Source organism: Equus caballus, chromosome 12 (genome assembly GCF_041296265.1).
Source record: "Equus caballus isolate H_3958 breed thoroughbred chromosome 12, TB-T2T, whole genome shotgun sequence".
Lineage (NCBI taxonomy): Eukaryota > Metazoa > Chordata > Mammalia > Perissodactyla > Equidae > Equus > Equus caballus.
The window spans coordinates 10,898,042-10,920,824 of NC_091695.1; the positions used below are offsets into that span (position 1 = coordinate 10,898,042).

Sequence of the window (22,783 nt, forward strand, 5' to 3'; positions counted from 1 at the left end):
GTTTCACAAAAACTCAGTTACTTCGCCAGTGATGTTAAGCTCTCTATTACCCACTCCCGGCTGAGGGTCCAGACTGGGGAGGCCCACAAACTGTTACAGCCTTACGGTCTTGACACCGGCTCCCTGTCTGAAAACCAGTAACTACAATGGTGCTCTACTTTGTTTTGAAGAGAAACAGAGTAAGACGGTGGGAGCTCTGGAGAGAGTGATGAACAGGAGACAGGGGACAGTGGACGCAGAGAAGAGCAGAGAGAGAGGAAAGGCGACGGAGGGGTGTGCGCCGTCAATGGACAGCGGCCTCTCTCCGCAAAGCAGCTGGCACCCCACCGAACCAGGCAGGGTCCCGCACAACGGGAACCGGAGTCCAGCCCTGTCATACGCGGCCCACCTTTTACAAATCAGGCAGGGACTAACAGGTTTTCAAAATTGTGTAATTCTTTAAATCAACCCCAAAGACCCTATAGGTAGGGCCTGTTTCTCACTCCTGTATTGATTAAAATGAAATACACTTCTAAACTTTTTACAATGCCACTCACCCAAGAGAAGCAACGTTTATAGGTCCTGCATACAGGCTGAAGAAAAGAAAACAATACTGTACATACACGATGCCAACTCCCAAACTACAAAGCGTTGCTGACTGACCGCTCTAGCTCCTGCAACGCAACATTACAATTTTTTTAACTGAAGGAAAACTATAGAGCCCGCTATAAAATTGCTTAATTTTTAAAATATTTGTTGAGCTGGAGTATAGCACTTTATCAAAACAAACTTGATGGAATTTCTGCTCAGAAAGCAGAAATAATGTTTTATGAACACAGACAAAATAAAATATTGTAAATACTTCTATCCACCTTCTAGGCTTTTATGAAATGGTGCAGTTGGGTAAATGAGAACAAAAATTAATGGAAGCTATTACTCTGATTTAATTCAAATGCTCACTAGCGGGAACATACACAGCACTAGGATGTTTTGGTAAGCTAGTGCACACACCGGAAAAAACCTACACAGGTCAAAGGTCAAAAAAGTTCCAGATCCAAATTGGTAGTGAATGAATAAAATTAATTCTATTTCACACTTAATGATCATTCTCCTTTCCTCAATTACTGGTGCCACTTACCAGATAGATAGATACACATACACATATATACACACATACATACATACTAATGGGTATATTAAAAACTTAAATTCTTTACAAATTTGATCAAAAAAATCTTAATTTTTCGATCACTGTAAGACAGAGAGTTAAAGAGCAGCTTCGCCCACAATCAACTTGTTCTCAGGCCCACTTTCCAGGCTCTACATAGGTAACATATGACAATTAATTATAGAAAGAAAATAACAATTACCATAAGAAAAGGCCAGGCACCAGATGAGAGGAAATTTCACAAAGGCAAAATGCCCAAAATCAGATGGCGAATAAACTGTGTCCGTCATTACTAGAAAGCACTTGTGTGCCACTTTACATCTCTGGGGTTCTAGAATCATTTCCATCAGTTTTTACACCCAAGCCTGTGTTCTCAAGGGTTAAACACACACAGTTTGTCCTGAGCAGCTGGTTAGGAGTTTAGACTTCTGAGTTATAATGCCTACTCTACTACTGACTTGATGCTCAGTGACCTACTGTAAGCCACATCAGTATCTTGGTGCAAAAAAAGCTTCGATCAAATGTATAACAGGGTTTTAACAAATATAAAGTACCCTGAGTATTTTTAAGTCTCTGTTATAACCGACATATTCTCATGTATTTTCTAATTCTCCCAGAGTTATTCACAAACAAGAACTCATTAGACACGCTTTTCCCATCCACACCTTCTTCACCAAGACATTTCAGGAAAAACACTCTCCTTTCCAGCTAAGCTGTTCCATATTTACTTTTTTCCCCACAAACTTTTAGTGGGACCGTAACAATAATAATGACAACAGCAGCTACCACTTATCAAGTGTCTTAAGATTTCCTCACTTTCTCTTCACATCAGTCCTAGGAGGTTGGCATTATCATCCTGGGATCACCAATGAAGACACTGAAGTCCAAGCGGACAGCACGGTGCCCGGTGTGCAGCATGCAGGGGACACATCTCTGTGGAAGGGAGCTTAAAACCACCAGTCCGAGCTCACACACTCCACTTTCAGTGGCTGTACTGAGATTCCAACGCAGGGGTCACACCCCAAAGCTTGAGGCTCTTTTCCCACTATGCCTTTGTCTCACGCCTTGAGAAGAGAGGAGAGGAGTGGAGAATTAAGGTTAAGTGACAACACCTAACAACAGCTACCATTTACTTAGCACTTAGTATGTGTCAGGCACTTGCCACAGTTCAGGTGTTATAACCAGCTCAGGCGATGGGTACTATTATTTATGCATATCTTACATGTGAAGCAAGTGAGGCAGAGGCACAGAGTGGGACGGACGTGATTTGGCCATCGTCACAGAGCAAACCCATGGCAAAGTCAGGATTTGAGCCCACGGAGACTGGCTCCAGCCCGGGCGCTGACACTCAACCACTGTGCTGCATGGCCAACCCAAAAACTCCCTTCACCGGCACTGCAAGAAAACAAGACTCAACCCTTCCAACAACACGCCTAAACCGGAAGCCTCCATGCTCTGACGGATTGTGAAGAACGAGTGGAGCTTGCGTAGGCATGCGCGCCAGACCACTGTCCAGGCACACAGGAATGCCCCTGGTGACGAGATCACTGCACTGCTCAGGAAGTGGCACACTGTAAATCTGGTTAAGAGCCCCCAGCCCACCTCTCTCCACGCTCAGACCCACCCTAACCCCGCGCTGCAAGGATCAAGCCATTCGGAGCCGTCCCAGCGCCCTCTTCCGTAACACGAATGTCACTCTGGGAGTGCCCAAGTGCGTATGGTACTCCTTCCATCACCCTTTCTTCTTCTTCCCAAACGCCAGAAAAACACCTCAAAACGAATGAATGAATCTGAGCTACTTAAAAATCCTAACAAATGTCCAATGATAACTACAGATTTAAATGAGGGAAAAAATGCAAAATTCTCTCATCGTTTTGTATCTTGTCCAAATTTTACATTCAAAAAGGAGAGGCCACAAAAAAAAAAAGAAAAAAAGGAAGCAGAGGCCTCCTTGGAAGACTCAGCTCTTAGATCAGCCCATTATCACAAGGGCGCCTGGAAGGGTGCGCAGGAAAGCAAACTTTTGCCTCCGATTCTGCGCATCCTGATACGCATATTTAAAACAAGAATCATTATTGTTGTATTACAAGTTATTGATTGGGCTTCTTATCCTAAGATCTACTAGTATGACAATGTATTTAATGACATAAACCAAAATATTAAGCATGGATTTAATATTTGTCTATTCACATGTCTATTCTGTAACATATACAGAAAATAAACACATGGAAAAACAGGCCTGGACCTGGAGGAAGGGAGAACCCCACACAATGGGAACAGGAACTACTGCAGATCCCTCCATTGACATCGTAAAGTTGCCACGTTTTCTGGGCTCTCTTTTGAATTAATGTGGCATCTGTTCCAAGTACAGCATGCTAACATTTTACTAAAAGATATTTTCATTCTACATTTGTATCTGGTTTGCTTTTTATTTGAACTCCTGTTTTATTTCAGTGGTCATTATTTCTTTATACCAAGTTGTCAATTTGGCATTCCTAATCTATCCGCCCTGGGCACAGAAAAGGGTGGGGAGGAACCATCAGCTTAAAACCCTCCAACAGCAATAATTACAATACGCTTTGCATTTAGATTAAATAAAGCAAATAAGCAGCACAAAGATTTTTGTAGGCTTTTTAGTATTGGGTCCTGATAAGTTAATGGCATCTGTTCCTTTCGGAAGAAGAATTCTGCTCTGAGGTACTGGGGGTTGTGGGGGGAGAGCAGAGAAGTAAACAAATACCAAATAGAATCAGTCAAGTTACAAAGTTTGGTCTCCGTGAAATGGTGATTTCAGTAATTTGCAAATACCCAACTCTATCGAGTGAGAAGTGCTTTTAAGACACCCTCAAAAATGCTGCAGCAACGAGCCCAATACAACCACTTGTACTTAACATGCGTGCTGCATACTCCACAGTGTTACGTCATGTCAGGCACAGAGAAGACGCTTACCAAGCTGTCCTGCGTTCTCTAAACTGCCTGACAACAACAGAGGCCCTGCCACCTCCACGGTGGGAGGAAGCGCTGTCCAGGCAGGCAGCCTTCTCCCCTTGGTCAACTCTGAAGAAAACGAGTACGGCTTACATTTCTGTCTTCTCAGCTCACCTCTCTCAAGGCCTTTACTCTCAATCTTTCAGCCTTTCACAGGAAGAAAGGCTGTTTCTTTAAAATTAAAAAGCTGCAAAAGATCACTCCAACTTAAAAGCCCCAGCCTGGTACCAACTGTCCTCCAGGTGTCCCCATGGCTGCCTCTACTGCAGAAGACGGGAGAGCGCCAGTCTCCACGTGGGGGCACCCGCCCTCGGGAAGGAAGGGGCCACGGGAAGAAATTATTACAACGTGTACTTTAAAATCTCATCCTTTTTTAAATTTCAATTTTCCTGTACGTTTTATAACATACATAAAACACTAGTTCAGAAAATTATATATAAATATACATTTACTGGTGGCCATAATTTTTTAAAGTTTGGCGACTACAGGTTAAGAAGGCAGAAACTAGACTAAGAGGAGAAAACTAGGCTCTGCCATTAACTTACTCAAATTCTCGTCCCTGCCTCAGTTTCACCATCCATGACATGAAGAGCCCTTTGTACACTTATAAGACCATTCTGAGAAATAATCAAATACTCTCTGGGCCACGGTCTGCACCACACAAACTGAAAAGCACATACGAATGCTACCAATGAGAAATACTCAACTGGGCTTCTTAAAACTGTGACTATAGTTCAAATAAACTGCTGCATTTATTTTTTTTGCTTTTTTTAGATTTTTTTTAAATTTTTTTCCTTTTTCTCCCCAAAGCTCCCCGGTACATAGTTGTATATTCTTTGTTGTGGCTCCTTCTAGTTGTGGCATGTGGGACGCCGCCTCAGCGTGGCTCAATGAGCGGTGCCATGTCCGCGCCCAGGATTCGAACCGGCGAAACACTGGGCCGCCTGCAGCGGAGCGTGCGAACTCAACCACTCGGACATGGGGCCGGCCCCACTGCTGCGTTTATTATCAGACCCATTTCTTAGAATTTTTAAGGCCAGGCTTCAGGACTTTGCTAAATGCGGGTCTAAAGAAGCATAAAGCACGCAGACGCAAGCAGAGCATTCCAGGATTAGAAAGAGGTTTTTTTTAAACTTCCATAATGAAAAACTTATCTCCTATGAAATAAAATTTTTTAATTTAAAAATTACAAAGGTGAATTATGACTAACAACCTTAGCAACAAGTGAAAACTCTCAAAGCCAGAATCAAAGATTATATTTAATGTAGATTATAAGGCCTTCTTTTTTTATAATGCCAGAAAAGTGAATGGCACTCAAATAATTTATCTTTATTATCTTTTTTTACTGCTTTGAAAAACGCTGGGTTACCAGGATAGCACTTGGGGGTGGTTGAGGGACAGGGACAGGGACGGGGGTGAGGTCAGCCAACACCGCTCACACACACATGTGAGGACCAGGACTGACCCTCACGCAGGGCATCTGAATGCTAATTAAGCAGGACTAGTTCGAGTTCCCATTAATTAAAATATTACAAGTATTATCTTGGTTTTAAAACCCTACTTTACTTTGCAAATGTTGAATCAATGCCTCCTAACAACCAAGAAGAGAGACCAGCAGTTAAAAAAAGCTACCTGAAACCACAATTAATCTCTTTATAAGTAGTTACCAGAAGCAGTCGAATTTAATTCTGAAATGCTGCCACCTACACTACTCGTGCAGGACAGAAAACAATGTTGTCATTTTAAATTGGTTAACCTTTTTTAAAGTTTTAAAAATAACAATGACCATTGCTAAGGCATTAGGTACAAGTAAAAAGAACTTAAAATGCTTTTTGCCTCAGAGGTAATAATCGGTCTAGGACATAGGTTTACAATCTTAATGTATAAATTTTACCCACCTCTCGCCCTCCATCCTCACTCCCACTTCCTACCTGAGACTTATTTTCCAAAACAGGCAAGTTTTTCAAATAGCCATCTGAAAAAAGTAAACTTCAAGAGAGTATTATGGTATAATTCTATTTTTAAAATACATATATATACTATATATATTACACATATTTAAATGCACAGGAAGATTTAAAAGTAGGATGGGAGTGGGGCAACTTTAATTTTCTACTTTCTACATATCTATATTGGTAGAACTACTTTCATAACTCAGAGGGACTGCCTTTATACTATTTCTTAAAAGAAAGGACATTTGTCATTGAACCCTCTAAAATGCTAACAGTTACATGAGGACTAATTGAATAGCGAATGCAAACTCTTTGCCCCTACTAAGAAAATGTGTAAAATAACCTAGCCTGATACAGTCCCAAATCCCGACCCTAAGAAATAGCCATCAGACCTGACTCCACGCTGGGCACCGTGCTGGGTGAGGGGCAGACAGCGACAAAAAAGACAGGCAGGACCCCAAAGGCCTCCATTTCCATTCTACTCCACTGTTTTCCATTTCCAAAATATTCAACCTAACGCAACCAAAATCAACATGAAACACTCTCAAAATGATACAGCACGGCTGTGGCCATTTCAGAAAATGTACAACTTCTTTAGTAATTCGTTTTCTAGGTCTCCATGGGAATTACACCGTTTAGCACAGCATTATAGACACTCAAGAGGAGGGGTTCCGGCATCAAACCTGGGCTTGAATTCAGGTTGAGGCATCTGGTACCCACGTGATCCCAGGGAAGCCTTCATTTCCTCCTCTGGGGAATGGGGATAGGATACTAAGAGTAAATCCTCAGAGTACTGCGGTGAAGATTAAAATTAAATGGGACCCTATATGCAAAAAGACAACACTACACACAATAAACACTCAGCATACGTTACATTAGTATTATTATTAATATCATAGCAGGTAAATATAAGGTACAAAAACTTGCCAGACACTTAAGGTCCTATATCTATGCCATTTCTGCAAGAACAAATAAATATATTTGTGTAAGTTTGTATATTAACATATAAAAATGTTTTCCAATTAAAAGCCCATTATTAAAACTCTTTATTACCATAACAACACACCACTACATTTATGATATCTATATTATAATATATATGCAAATGCATCAGTATATACCGTACACTGTAAAAACACGCTAAGAACTTGTCTCTTGGCCATGGGGGGGGAGGTTCTAGATCACCAATTACGATTCTAAGTCATCTATTTAAACTTTTAAAAATAATATTATTAACACAACACAGGTAACTATCTTAAAATCCAGCCATCTATTAGTGATTAAAAACTCTATTTACATATACTCCTTTAGTCTACCTAGTACCTTCCCGAGTACAGCCTCATCTAATCGTGTTAACAGCAGAGGGAGGCAGGCTCTGACCATTGTCCCCATTCGGTCCAGCAAGGCTGAACCTCCCAAGAGTGCACAGCTAGTGTCAGGACTGGTCTTAAAGCCAGCTCCTCTGACACCATCACAACTGTTTCATTTTCACTGGCTTGGGACATTTCACAAAAAAAAGAAAACTGTGCTCAATAATTTAGGTGTGTCAGAGGACTCTACAGGGAATTACGCGTGGCTGACCAGCTTCACTCTCCTTATTTCCAACTTCAGTATTTCAGGAATTACACAAGTGTGTGTTAACTATACAACGTAGATAAGGAGAATTCATCCAAACCTGATTATTTCCTGCCTTGGCCAATTAATACCAGAGACCATTTTCTCCCTTATATTTAGCCCTTTGTGTTTAACTTCTCTCTAACCACTGAATTTATTTAACGTTCGGCCTTGAAAAGACAAGTTAATATAAAATAAATAAAACCATTCATAATGTGGAAGCATCATCAGATGAGAGTCCATAAATTTCTGACACATCTGAAGAATCTATTTAATATCTAATATACAAACATTAACAAATTTCAGTTTACATTTATGAGGGAAAAAACAGTATTATCGCAGTGGGTTGGTTTGTTGTGTAAACAAGTACTCAAATAATTACTACTAAAGGCAGAGTTTTCTTAAATAAACACAGCGGCCCTCAGCCATGATATTCCAGGAGCTCTGCGCAGGGGAAAAGCTGGAAGAGACACTGGCCTGGCAGGTAAGAGACACTTCCCCGATTCTGCACGCACTCCAACTAAGGCACAGACATCACAACTTATGCTTACATTTTTCAATATTCCCAGGTGTCCCTTTCCCTTCTCAAAAAGCTAAAAGAGACCAGCCATGCAGATAAAAATATCCTGCAAGTTCAAGAGCCTAAAAGAAGTTAGAGTGTCCTAAAAGAGAAAAATAATGTAAAGACTTAGGATTTTTTTGAACCTAACATTTTCAGTACAACCCACGGACCTGAAACCACATTTTCTTTCTGGGGCTGCTCACCGGCCTCCAATACGCCAATCCTGAAACGCTGTGAACCGTGGTGACAGACTCGTTCAAGCTTCTAAACACAACAGACTTTTTCCAAGGTTACATACACTGTGACACAAGGAACATTTTTGCAGCATCTTATTTTCACTAATCAACTAGTTTGGATATTCTACCAGTGCAAACATCATGAACAAAGAAATTTTCATTATCTTTTGAACTTCCCAAAGGCAACCAAAGGCTGTGATACAGAGGCAAAGAGTATTGAATAGGCAGAGCTGAATCCTGGTCAAAATTCTGCTACTGGCTGTCTGTCTGACTGTGGGCACGTGCCACTTAGGGAGAAACTCAGGTGCAAAGACATTTTATGTACAGCAAAAAATTCTAAGGAACTGCCACATCATTACCATAAACCAAAATCTCAAGGTCTTGTTAGAATAGCCTGGGCTTCTGATCAAATATTAATGTAAACAGAGAGGGAAAAGTGTGAAGCATGCTATTTTTTAAAATAACAATAAACACTACTACTTCTGCTGCTAACTCCAGACATTTACCGAGCCTTCGGCATGCGCCAGGCACTGCCCTGAGCACTTGCACAGATTCTAACACTCAGTGCCTGCGACCACATTCTGACATCAGCTAATAAAGCAGAAGTATCAGAATCCTCAAAAGAACACAAATTCAAATGTTACAAATGAAAATAAACAAATTATGAAAGAAACCTTACCTTTTCCTCTACCTTGCAGACTACACACACCTTTGAGTATTAAAGTTAGCCTAAAACCACGTTTATTTTCAGGAATCTGTCTTCCATCTAAAGAAGACTGAGAGTCAAGATGTTGACAATTATCACAGAAGAATCAAAAACCTGTGAACTTCAACAGCATCACCAAAAAAAACCTCCCATCCCACTTTAACTACTGAGTAACTGCCCCATTCAAAGAAAAGAGAACAGTATATACACATCAGGCCCGACAATAACAGGCTTCTAATGCCCATGCTAGCAGCAAATAACGCTGTGGAACTATAAAGAGACCTGCATCATCACAGACAAAAACACTTACAATGGCCAAGTCAAGTTCTGAATACATATACACACGTAAATATCCATACATAAGTGTTATCTGACATGTAAATCTTATTACAGTAGCTGATAAAAAACAACAAACTAATCTAAGGTAAACTAAAACATTAGGGTGTTTCTGAAGACTCACTTGAGAATGTCAGCAGCATAATAATCATGATATTAGCAACCAAACTTTACTTAGCAGAAAGTTCTTAGAGGCTTTGGGAAGCTGTGTATAAAATGGAGTAGACAGGAGGGAAGGGTTCCCTGTGCTGTTTAAATCAACTACAGGTCCCAGAATGCAATGCTCTAATCCGGAGTTAAGCAAAAAACCGCAGTGCATCCTGGGACTTGTAGTAAGCAAACCACCTCACCCTATCACAGTAAGTTTCAAGAAAGTCTGAACTATCCAGCACAATTTGACTAGATCTTCTTATCAGGGCCGAGTCAAATTCAGATCTAACTTGTTCTCTGCTCTGGCACAGTTTCTTTAGCACATATTGGGAAAAGTACCAGTCAATATTTAGATTAGACATTTTCACATGAGGAAAACCTTAGACAGAATAAGCATATAAAAGATATGCTTAAAAAGCAAAAAGATTTGGTACGATTTTAAAATGATATTTAAAAATATAATTTTTTCAGTAATTTTTTAAGGTTTGGTTCGAACAATTTCAAAGCTTTCTATCCCCCTCCCCAAAAAAGATTTTGTTTTACCAGGTTTCCTCTTAACAGTCTTTCCAAGTTATGTTTTATAAATAATTTTTCTTGAAGCAAATTCTCATAAGACAACATTTCCCATACCCTAATACTGCCCACTAGGAAATATATTCTTATAGTAATACATACACATAACACCATCACACAAAAAAACAATACTACTTAAATTCTTCTTTGTCAAGCCCTTACTCAAACACTTAGAAAAAAAATATTCCAACTAAAGACCCATTTCTCTCGTCCACTGACGTCTTCTAAAAACACAAAGACTTTTTTTTAAAACATGTCCAAACCCAAGCGGGTCAGTTGGAGCTGTAATCTATGGATATACAGTGTCCATAGGCACCCTACCTGCTGAAGGCTGGGGAAGGAGGCTGGGAAAGAACTAAACGCAGTCTGCATCAGGAGGCCTAACACAGGTGGTGGGTTATTTTCAGGCAACAGCACCTTCACAAACACGCTGCGGAACACAGTCCAAGAAATTCCTAACAAGGAAAGATAAGCTGGCACACAAATTTAACACAATCCAGCTAAAAATCACCTGCAGCACATGCTACTACATTTCACCATAAAAGTGGCAAGCCACTACAGGATCTGAAGCTTCATCAATACAACATACTGTCCATAAGGCCGGAGACAGCAGTTGCCATGGTTACTATCACCCACTTTTATCAGGAAATTATTGTCATTACTCTGAAGTTTGGGGTACTTACTTAAAATTAAACAAAAACCAAAACAAAATACAGTGTAGGGGCCTGCCTGTTAATTGGGCGGAAGAATCCACTACTGCTTGATTTCTAAGTATGCTGCTTTAGAGAGGCACATGGTTAACAATACTTGGATCTGCAGCAGAAAAAAATCAATTCCTTTCTGCTGCTCCTTCTCCTCAAGTACTGACAGTTTGTATTCTCACTGCAGCCAAAACAATAAAACAAAACCCATCTTTTTGGCTTCTGTGTTTAAGTTATTTTTCTCCCCTAGGCCCACAAACAGTCAAAATAAAGCCCAGATCACCAACCTGATAGGCCCCACTCCCTTCCTATCCCCACATTACCGGTTCACTTTTTTGTCTGCTTAAAAAAGCAGAAAAACATTTCCGTAGATGATTCCAAAATATAGGAAAGAATAGTTTCCTTCAACAGAGACCTGCTCACTATTTTTTATTTTTTAAAAAGGAAAGGCCTTGCAGTGTACTGAAGGGAGACAAGTGGAGAAGTATTCAAACTGCCAAACAAGTGTCTAGTGTAAGAAAGTTGCTCTAGGAAACCCCACAGGATGAGTGAACGTCACACATTCTCTCTCCAAGAGAAGAGTCCCCACCACCTCAGCTGAAGACCGAATGGATAGGCAAGTAACGTAAAAGTTATTCTTAAAAGTCTATTTCAACAATCTCTCAAAAGATAACTTCCAAAATTTAATACACAAAGAAGAACTATATGAAAGCCTACAAAACAATACAAACACACAAAGAAAGCACAGGCTATTGAAGAAATAATTATCTACAATAAAGTCAATGCCATGTTAACATTTAAAAAAGAATCTCAAGGCAGCCAAACACACACCTGGTAAAGGTAAAGAGATCAAAACATATTGCTATGCTCCTAACGAATACTTAAGGCCTACAAAAAAAGCCCAAAAGTCAATGTAAATCATCAATATTTCCCAGCACAAATTAATATGAAGATTCAAACATGTTTTAAGAAATCAGCTCTGAATGTAGACACAAGGAAATTCTGTCCAAAGTTAGAGACCTAAAACTTGAATCCCTTCCTTTTCTCCCTTTGAATAGTAATTAAACACAAAACCCTTCAGCTAGAAACTCTAAGGACACAAAATTTTAAAGCACGTTAACAGAACCTTAACTTCAGTATTTCCTCAAAAAAACCTTTAGCATAAAGTGTCTGTCAGTGGGGTGAAAAAGTTAATATCACCCTGAGAGGTTTCATTTTTACCTAAACAGTTAAATGTTTTTCTCACTTTTCACAGAAGCAAGTGTCTGTATTTAATTACTAATTGGGGCTATTTTATAAAGAGCAGTCACTTCTAAAATTTAAGATACCAGACCTTTTGATGTGCTCATAAACACAGGAACTCCCAATTAGCTATATTTTATTTTATTTTAGTCCAAATTTGTGAGCAGGGCCAGAACTCAAGGCTCTGAGTTTTAAACTTTTGGGCTATTTTTACACAAAAATATTTCAGTGTAATCCTCTAGATTTGAGTAGTCATTTCCTCATGCATCCCTCTAAAATAGAAAAACAAAAATGATGTACACGTGCTAATGCATACAGATATATATCTTTTTCACTTTGAAACAAGTCTGAAAACTTTAGTTAGAATTTTTCAGAAAGCAGCATCAATCAAAACCTTAACCATGACATCTGTTACTGTGTGTTAATAAGACTTCTATAGAAGAATCCGGGAAGTTCAATATTTCCTAAAACCAACTACCATCACATCAATGGAGAAATGAAGAAAAACTTTAACAGGGGAAACACATTTCAGAGGATCCACAGAAGGAAAAATGATCTTTTTTTTGAATTATGAGAAACTGCCTAGGCAGCATTTTTTAAACAAAGCTTCAAAACTGTAACAAAGAGCTTTCTGGTAACCACAGCAGTATCTCAAAAAAAAAAAAATTTCATGAAGTGTTCAGGGTGTACTTTCAATGCACTCATTTCCCAAATGATATGGAGAAAGTTAACATTTTAAAGATAGAAGCGTCTGTCCATGTATTAATTAACTATCTCAACAACTTAACATCTGCAAGGTTTCTGAGAATTTACAAAGCGCTTTCACATGTACTTTCTCATTTGAGCTTACTGAAAAAAAAGTACAGCGTTATGTCTAGCCAACAGATAAAATTGAAAGCAGGTTCACCAAATTTTCTACACATTCCTAAGTTTTTAAAACTTTGATATAAAACTTTACAAGCCATCACAGTAGCATAGTTCCAGTGATAAATCAATTCACCTAACAGAGTTTCACAGGACCATGTGCTGTAAATGCTACGACACTACTTTCATGGACGCAGTTATTGTTATGTGTTACAAAAGGACTTATCAGCAATGACCTATATCCACAGATCAAACTTTACTTATAGTTCAAGAATCTGTCTTTGGAGGCCAAATACATCAACCACACGTACTCATAAAGCTGAGTGCCTAAGAATTTATGTATTAGGATCACTATCCATAATTTCGAGGAAAAAAACACACACACACGTCTAAAATTTTTTCCATACGATACCTCCCTTCCCAAAATCTCAAGTACTCTACGTCCTATTTGTATTAACACAATAAGGATGCTCACAAAACATAAAGCCCCAAGTCCTTTTGTTCATAGCCCTTGCACATGATTTTTTTAAGGTGTTTAACACCCCACTCACCAATATAAGACTAATCATTCTTCAAAATAAAATAATTCTAACAGCATTCTATACCCACATGCAGCATCCTTAAGCTATCTGTTACTGTAAGGAGGTAAAAAGCAGTCAGAGATTTCCAGTTCAAATAACAATGTAATTTATTAATGGAATTTTTAAACGGACTTACTCAAAATCTTTGGGAACTTGAAGGTGTTAATCCTATTGCTTAGCTGAAGCTAAGTAGAGCTGTCATAAGTAGCAAGACCCTCAAAATTCAGATTTGCTTTCTCTTGCTGTTGCACCTCCTGCTGGATAGCATTTAGAGCTCTTCAAGTAAGCAGAAGAAGAGTATTTCTGAGGCATCTCCTTCCAGAGGATTGAATGGGAAAAAGGATGGACCTTTCAAGGCTAAAAGACATAGGGCCCCGTCCATCACTTATATCTCTTCAAAATCAAATCTGGCATAGGCAGGAGTCTTTTTCATCTATTACTATTCCAGTTCCATAAAGACTGGCTTGAGTCCAAAGAGCAAAATGCTTAAATAAAGCTTGCAAGATTATCGAAAAACTATGTTAAAAAACCTTCAAAAGCACTCAAGGAAAAGACTATGATGGCCAGCCAAGCAACGCCAGTCACGCTGCAAACACTATCATGTTAACAAAAGCAAGAGTCGGACATAAAGAAAAGCACCTGGAATATGGTTGACGTGTTAGCCAGAAGTTTGTGCTTTGAGAATTTCCTGCACTATTACTACGCTGTTCGCTTTAGGATAGTTGTACATCCACAGAAGTTTTAAGTTCAGAAATTTTTTTATAAACATTAATGTTAACTGCGCACAAAACTTCCTCCTTGCCATCAAAAGATATGTCCTGAGATTTTAAAACGCATTCCTCAGACATTTTAGATGGCCTCTAATAAGGTAGTTTTAAACCCACGAGGGAGACTCCATATACCAGTGGAGACAGAAAAAGAGAATGGGAAGGAACTCACCAAAATCAAAATGAATAATAGTATTTCCAGTAAAAATGTAGTAACAGTTTCCTACAATGCTGTGAAACCAAGTAAATTGTGAAACTTAAAAAAAAAGGGGGGGGAGGGGGCTGGTCTTCAAAGACCAAAAGAAAAGCTGACCTATTTATTTCTACTGCCCAAACCTGAGTGAACCCTAGACGTAAACAAACAACATAAACACTGAAAAGGACACACCGACGTCTTAACTCCAATCTGGGTCCCCTTACCAGGCCCTCCAAGAAGCTACAGATGTTGATGAGGATGCTCTCTAAAGAGATTCCAGCTCCCGGCCTGAAGAACCCCTATAAAGTCTGCCTATGAAACGCCTTCCTTCCTAGAGCGCACAACTGCTTTAAAAAAAAAACAAAAAAAAAAAAAACAACTTTCATCAGCCCAAATTAATCTGATCCTAATATTCAGCTATCAATTATTAATACATAAATGTTCTTCCTTCTCTACCGGCCCCAGCTCAAGCAGCTCCATTCCTGACACCGACTATTAACGAAAAGGCACAGCTCGCTGCCCGGCTATGGGGCAGATCCTTGAAATCCAAAACACAGCCACAAAGTTCACTGTCAAGGCCAGTGCTGAGGCCCACACACGCCCGGACCTCAACTCCCATCTGAAATTCTAGAAAGCCATCCTGGCAAGAGACATCTTTAAAAAACAACACAATGTGGACGTGCCGAGGGAGATCCTCTACTTCCACACCTAAACAAAGAATATTTCAACATATGACCGGAATATGATGACACCGGATTCACCAATGAAAACAAAACCTGGCTGCCATGAGCAGTCGTGCCCTCGTCTCAACAACTCAACTACTTAGCGATCACTGCCGGCGCATCTGCACCCTACAACCGGCGTGTGGCCTTCTCCGGGGGTGCAAGCCCCAGACAAAGTTGAACGGAGACATTCTTCCCCCGGTGCCCAATCTCGAGAGCAAGCCCTCCCCTCCCAGGGCCACCTTGCTGCTACCCACCATCGCGAACGTGGTCAGGGGAAAAAAAGAAATCCTAACAGCACCGCTCGGCAGAATAAAGAGACCAAAGAGAGGATGACGAGAAGTGTTGGGAACTGCGTGCACGACGGGGCTGGACCAAACGGAAAGAGTCCCACTCCGCGCGCCCCTCCCCCCGGCGGGGGCGCGGGCGGGGGAGGGGCGGCGCGGCCCCTCTCGGAGCCGCCTGGCCCGCGCGGGGTCCCGGGGGCGCCCCGCGGCCGCGGGCGGCGGGGGCGCGTGCGGGAGGGCCGGCCCCGGGGTGAGGGGTGCAGGCAGACTCTCCGGAATAACAAGTTGCAGAAGAAAAAGAATAAGCGGAATTTCCCCAACGCTGCTCCGGCCACCCAAGACAAATGCACCAACACACACACACACACACACACACACACACACACACTCGGGCCCGGCAGCGTCAGCAGCCGCAGCTTTTTTTTTTTTTAAACCAGATCCCTCAGTCACCAAACAAGATGGTTTTCCAAAAAAAAAAAAAAAAAAAATTAAATAAATAACCATAATAAAAACTTCCCCCCGACAGCATCCCGGAGGGTGGGGGGAGGTGAAAGAGACAAGGCGACCATCCCCCGGGCAGGGGGAGCCGAGGGGGGCGGCCGAGGCTCCGCGCCCCCCGCCCCCGCCCGCGGCCCCCCTCCCCGGCCCCCCGCTGGGACAATGTGACGCCCCCTCCCCGCCACCCCCGGCGCGCCGCCTCTGTCACCCGCTCCGGCCCTGCACTCAGCGCCCAGGCTCCCGAGGCTGCTCCTAAACTTACTTCCAATTTATCCTGGGGAGGGGTGGAGGGCAGAGGGGAGGAAGGGGGGGGAGACCAGGTTTTTCCATTGTCTTTTTTTTAGGGGGGGAGGAATAGGAAGGGCACGCAGGGGGGCGCCCCGAAGGGGAAGTTATTGCTCAAATCTCAAGTTGACTGAGGGGTCCTGGGCGAGCACACCCCCCCTTTCCCTCCTCCCTCCCACACACCCCTCCCCTCCCCCTCCCTCCCCCCACAACAAACTCCAAGCAGGCAGCCCCTGTTCCTCCCAGAGACAAACACCAGAGACAAGACAGAGAGGGAGAGGGGGAGAGGGGGAGGGGGAGGGAGGGGAAACAGAGCTACTCCAGAAAAAAAGAGAGAGAGGAGAGTGAGGAGAAGAGAGAATGGAAAAGCTGGGATACTGCACCCTCCTGCTGCTGGCTGGCTGTCCCCCCTGGCAGCTGGAGGCAGGAACTCTGAGCAGGAGAAGCAGGAGGAGGAGGAGGGGGGAACTCTTCTTCATGGGGAGGGAGGGAAGAAGCTGGAGCTGCTGCTGCTGCTGCGGCTGCTCTGGGCCTCTCGCACTTTTTAGATATTAGTGTGTTAAGATGGTAGGTTGTTCCCTTCTCTCCTCCTCCTCCTCCTCTCCTCTCCCTCTCTCTCACTCTCTCACTCACTCTCTCTCTCTCTCTCTGGGCTGTTTCTTTCCTCCTCTTCCCCAGGCAAGGGGGGGTGGGGAGGAGGGGGTGGGGGGAGGAACTGGAGCCTCCTCCTCCTCCAGGAGAGACACACACAGGCCCCGGGCCGGAGTGGGGGGGGGCACTCAGAGCAGCAGGAGAGAAACTGTGGGAGACAAACAAGCCCAACTCTTCATCCTCCTCCTCCTCCTCTCCGCAGCAGCAGCGAGCACCACCAGCCCATTCACCACCCGGCCCCGGGCCGCAGCACCTCCGCCGCCTCAGCCCGGGGATCCCTCCGCCCAGGCCCAGACACACTCGCCCGCGCGGGAGCCCGCCGCGCGGCCCCGCCGGCCCGCCGCCGCCGCCGCCGTGCGCGCCCCCGCCGCTCCCGAGAGCCGGGCGAGAGGGACTGGGGCTGGGGAAGCGGGCGCGAGGGCGGGGGGGGGGGCGCGGAGGCGCCGGGGGAGAGGGGCACGGCGGGGGGGGCGGGCGGCCGGGCGGAGTTGCACGGCGGCCGCCCCGGGCCCCCGCGCCGCCGGCCGCGGCCTCCGGGACGCGCGGGCCCCCCCCGGGGCGGCGGGGCGGCGGCGGGGGGGGGCGGCGGGGGCCCGCGGCGGCGCTCGGGCGGGCGGACTACTTGACGTGTCGGTGCGGCGAATTTATTTCACTTTGCCTAAGGAACGGGGTGTGCTGCGGCCCCCATTGCCTAGGGAAAAAACCCGGATGTAAAGTGAGTGAAACTAAACTAGAGTGAAGTAGGGCAGCGGCAGCCAAACTCCAGTGCAGCGGCGGCGGGGATGGGGCTGAGCACGGAGCGGCGGCGGCCGAACTCCGGGGCCGCCGCAATGATGGGCCCGGGCAGCGCTGCAGCTCGGCTCCCGGGGAGCTGCAGCCGAGGCGAGGCCGGAGCCCGCTGCGGCCCCCCCAACTCCGCGGCCCGAGCCCGACTCCCCCCTCCCGCCGGCAGGAGCTGCCAAGGGGCTCCGGAGCGGCCCCAACTCCCTCCAGGGCAGCAGCAGTTTGCAGGGGGGCACGAAAAAGCCGCGAGGGCAGGAGCGGAGAGAAGGAATGGGGAAGCACTGCAATGGGGGAGCGTGGTCCAGGCAACAGGAGAAAGATGCAACCTCAAGTCGAATGCAACATGCAATCCCCGGCCGCCGCTCGCCCGCTCCCTCCCCTCGCCACCCCGCCCCCTTTCCAAATAACTACCCTTGAACCACTTTATTAGCCGTACTTAGTGCCACACTCGCGTCGGGGAGGGGCGGGGGACGGGGTCCTTCGCTCACCTTTATTTATTGCTGCTTTCTCCCCCCTCTCCATGTTTTTTATTCCTAAGTTCTTTTGTTCTAAGGGGGATGATGGCATTTACTTTTCTGCTTTGTGTAGCAGGGCAATCACTGGGAATCGGCCACGTATAATCCGGCGGTTTGTCATATTTTATTAGTGAAAGTATTTTATGCCTATTCTACCTCTAAGGACTGTAACATGGAGAATTGCGGGGAAGGAAACATCAGAGGAATTCTTGTTTTGAGAGATTTCTTGGCGGGGCGGGGGAGGATCCCCCCTGCCTTTTTTGGAGGGGGTTTATTTAGAATTTTAAATCGATAGTTTTCAACTTAAAGCTTAATGTTTTTGTACGGCCAGACTACTGGATTCTAAAATAACCCCCAACCACAATAAAGAAAAAAAAAAGTCCAAAATCCTAGATTAAAAAAGAAAAATCCCTACTGGACAGTGATATTATCTGTTCTGTGCAGCACGCTGGACTTCATATAGTGTGGGGCTTCGAATGTTAAATGACAATAAACCCCAACCCCAACTGAATACAAATGGGGGGTGGGGGTGGTTTTGTTTTTAAGGCTCAGCACTTTGGTAGCATCTGCCACTACGCATTTTCCAGGCGTTGATTAGCCATGCAACTCCCATAGGCTTGAAGTCCAGTTTTTGCAGATAAAGAGCAACAGTAGTGAGATGATTCGCCCAAAGTCAAAGTGAGTCATTGACAGAACCAGAAATAGCCTTCGACTCTGTTTGTTACTGGTCACATCGTTTCCGTTAAATAGTATTTCCTCCAAGAAATAAACAGTATTTAAAAATAAATGGACCTTCTTTACCTTATGTATTTCCACCAAGGATGCTTTGAGATCCTTGGACATGAAGATATTTTCTTACTTCTGTGACCTGCAAAATTAAGTTCAGTTTAACAAGAAAAAGCAATTTTTCAAAATTCTGATTTCTTAAAGCTAAAAAGTAGATAAAAGTATGGGCTTTACTTTACATGTGTAGGCCATTTAGTCCTCTGAGCTTTATGTTTAAAAAAAATTCACAGCAGAGAAAGTGTGTAAGAGTTTGAGAGCAAAAATGAGAATCCCTATAAATGATTCAGGCAGCCTGGATGAACTCATAATGTTGTGAAACTAAACCCATAACGCAGTCAAGATGAATAACGGAAGGACAGGTTGGATAGTAAGACCCAGCTTTACCATCTTGAGATAACCCTAATGTACTTAAAAGATGAGGGAAGGCGGGGCGGGGTGGGGGGGCGCTTTCAAGCTGGACGCACTAGGCGCTGGAACCATAACCTAATGTCGTTTCCAGTCAGCTCAGGCTGTCAAAATTTTTGAGAGCAAGACTGCTTTAGTGTTCTTTCTGGAAAAAAAAAAGTTTAAAACATTTCAGAATTTCATAGAAAAAAAGAAGCTCAAATGGTGCCTGAATGTGTAAATGCTATAGAACAGGGGTCAGCGAACTTTTCTGGAAAAGCCTGGATAGTCACTATCTTAGACTTTGCAGACCACAGGGTCTGTCACCACTTCGCAACTCTATGCAGTAGTAGCGCAAAAGCGGCCACAGAGAATACGTAAACAAATGAACCTGGCTGTGTTCTAATAAAGCTTTTATTTATGGGCCTTGACATTTGAATTTCATGTACTTATCATGTGTCGCAAAATATCCTTTTAATTTTTTCAACCCTTAGAAACAATGTTAAGACATTCTTAGCTTGTGGGCTTCACAAACACAGGAGGTGGGCAGGATTGAGCCCACAGGCTGTTGTGTACCAACCCCGGCTTTAGAAGACTAAAGTTGACGAGATGAACTTCTTGTACCAGAGGGATGCTTGGTTAATAAGATGTTTGTACAGCAATCAAAAATCAATGTCATGCAAAATCATGCTTTAGCTATTTACTCTTAATTAAAATGCTTTAGCCAATTAATAGTCTAACACTCCTATAACTATCAAACTCTGTGGAAAAGAATACTCTAGCTTGTGATTCATGGAGAGACCGCGTTTCCATTTGCATACTCTTCATCACTCTAAGATAGTGACGAGGAGTGGAACCAAGAGGACCTGGATTCCGACACCTAACACGTATCACTCCTTTTCAACTAAGGTACGTTGGGCAAGTTCCTCAACCTCTCAGAGCCTTAGTTTTCCTAGCTTGTCAAATGCAGCTATGAATACCTACTTCCTAAGGACGTTGAGAAGATTGGATGAAATAATTCAAGTAAAGTGCTTAGCACAGTGTCAGGCACATGGGACTCTAACATATCTCTCCCTGTGCCCTTAAATTCTTTTTCTGAGATAATGTAACTCAAGAGCAGGTGAACATGTGGAGTGCCAATATCTTGTCAGTGTAGATGGTGCATCTGAGGACCATCAGAGTGATTCAAGGTTGTGGGGTTGAGATTGTGATATATTTTGATGGGTCTCTCTCACGCTCTAAGCGTGCCTGTCATGGGACCCTCGGTCGACACACACTAGCTGTGTGGCCTTAGACAAACACTTCGGTCTTCTGAACCCTGGTGTCTCATACGTAAAATAAAGATAATACCTTGCAGGGTTTTGGAAAGGGCTAAACAGCATAAATGCTAGAGGAAAAAAAGGAAAAGATAAAATTAACGTAAGTTAGTGAAAATCTGAGAAATAAGCTGAAAATTGAAAGTGTACCATCAGAAGCTCCTTTGAGGTAAATCATTTAGCTTTCAGACATGAATGACATTTTAACAGCAGGTGCACAATAACTTAGAATTCACTCTCCTACCACCTAGTTGACCCCCACTCCAGACCATTTAATGGCCATCAAAATCCTGTAGAGCAAGGGTAAAACTCAAATTTTGAATGTGATTAAATATTGGAGTACAGTTTTTAATTCTTATAAAAGTAGTCAGATCTATCATTGTTTTCCTATATATTTCTGCCTTCTGTCCCAGGCTTCAAGAGGTCATCCAAAGTCCAAGATTAGAAAAATACCTACACTTTTCTTCTGGTATTTTTACGGTTTCTACTTTTCACATTTACCTTGTTACCATGTATAATTTTTTCTTTTTTTGGTGTCAGATAGGAGGTAGAAATCTAAATAACTTTTGTTTGATAGAAAGTATTTAATTAATATTGGGATTCTATTGAATAATGTAAAATGGCACTCAAAATGATAAAACAGCTAGCTCCTTCTAAGGACTGTCAGTCTAATGCAGAGATACTATAAATATAGGAAAAATATAACAGAGGCGTTATATATTGTATTATATGGTGGCATTATGTATTATAATAGAAAATAAATGTTTTTTCTAAATTTTCTTATTTGACAGTTTTGTAGAGCATAGAACACACCATACCCACAGATATTAAGGTCTTTTTGTATTTGCGTAAGATTGTCTCTAATGTTTGGAATTTGACAGTATTTCAAAGTAATGCTCCCCCCACCCCCACAAAAAGGACTAATTGAACAGCTTACTTATCTAACTTCCCCTACCTGTCCTTTACCCATCCGCTATTCTTTTTTCTACTCCAGGCTAAAAAGTAACCCCATTGTCTCCTAAAGGTCAGCTTAAGAACATCTGAACTCTGGAAACCTGAGCACCCTCCTTCTTCACTGAGGCAAGAGGTAACTACGGCAGGTCATCGAGGCTTCTTTTCTACTTCTTACTGGGCTGGAATAAGTGCAAACCCGGTTTGTACCAACGGTGTGCTTAAATAAGTAGAGGAGACATATCAATGTGATTTTTAAAGAATTGTGACAGAAAATCCCCAGTGACTAGCAGAAGTTGAATATACATTCCTTCTCCCCACTGTCTCGATGGTTTCTGATCTCTTAAAAATCTTCACTTGAACTGTCTTGTATGTGTGTTTATGGCAAGCTGAAATCGTAATTGGAAATGAGTCAGGGATAACTGGTAAATAAATAAATATTGGTGGGCAAGCAGTCGACTCTCTGGAGAATACCTTCAATTTCATTACTTTGCCAATCTCCAAGGTCAGTTTAATCATAAGCAACTTCAGGTGTGTGTGGGTTTAATAGAATTAACTAGAACAGGGCTCCCCAACCTTGGCACTGTTGACGCGTTGGGCCAGATAATTTTTGTTGGGGTGGAGGGGGGCGTTGTAGGATGTTTAGCAGCCTCTCTGGCTTCTACGCACTAGATACCAGTGGCACCTCCCCACAGTTGTGACAACCAAAAATCTCTCCGGGCGTTGCCAAATGTCCCCTGTGTGTGTGTATGGGGCAGCGGGGAGGAGGGCAGAATCGCAGCGAGGGCAGTGGGGCAGCAGCTAGAACCACTGAACTAGACCAGACGCCACAGGCAGATTTAGGTGTGTGTCTGCGTGTGTGTGACTCCGCCCTCTGCAGAAGCGGATCCCAATTCCTGTCCACAAGGAGTGATGTTGATCAGGGGGCCTAGGCTGGACCTGTTGTGAAAAACTAAAATGGTTTTACACGTGGATAAAGAGAACAGATTA

At 43.2% G+C, this 22,783-nt stretch overlaps 1 protein-coding gene and 1 long non-coding RNA gene across 42 annotated transcripts in view; one reads left to right on the plus strand and one right to left on the minus strand.

Annotated features, from left to right (window-relative positions):
• The window catches only part of PHF21A (PHD finger protein 21A), a 173,959-nt gene extending 156,571 nt beyond the window's left edge, over window positions 1-17,388 (minus strand). For 10 of the 41 annotated variants that reach the window (XM_070229365.1, XM_070229379.1, XM_070229383.1 and 7 more), the window contains exon 1: window positions 16,791-17,388. Coding sequence is in view for 2 of the 41 variants with exons in the window: in XM_070229372.1 (XP_070085473.1) it covers window positions 16,791-16,886 (96 nt within the window). In the remaining 39 variants the exon portion in view is untranslated. Of the gene's footprint in view, window positions 1-9,665; window positions 9,764-13,788; window positions 13,929-15,594; window positions 15,782-16,790 lie in introns of those variants that run through there. The other 31 variants (XM_070229382.1, XM_070229353.1, XM_070229367.1 and 28 more) reach the window with 22 other exon arrangements.
• A 2,202-nt stretch (window positions 17,389-19,590) lies between these two features.
• On the plus strand, window positions 19,591-22,252 carry LOC138916576 (uncharacterized). The gene is made up of 2 exons (XR_011423854.1): window positions 19,591-20,435; window positions 21,837-22,252. It is a non-coding gene; the product is annotated as an uncharacterized lncRNA (long non-coding RNA).
• The last annotated feature ends 531 nt before the right edge of the window (window positions 22,253-22,783 follow it).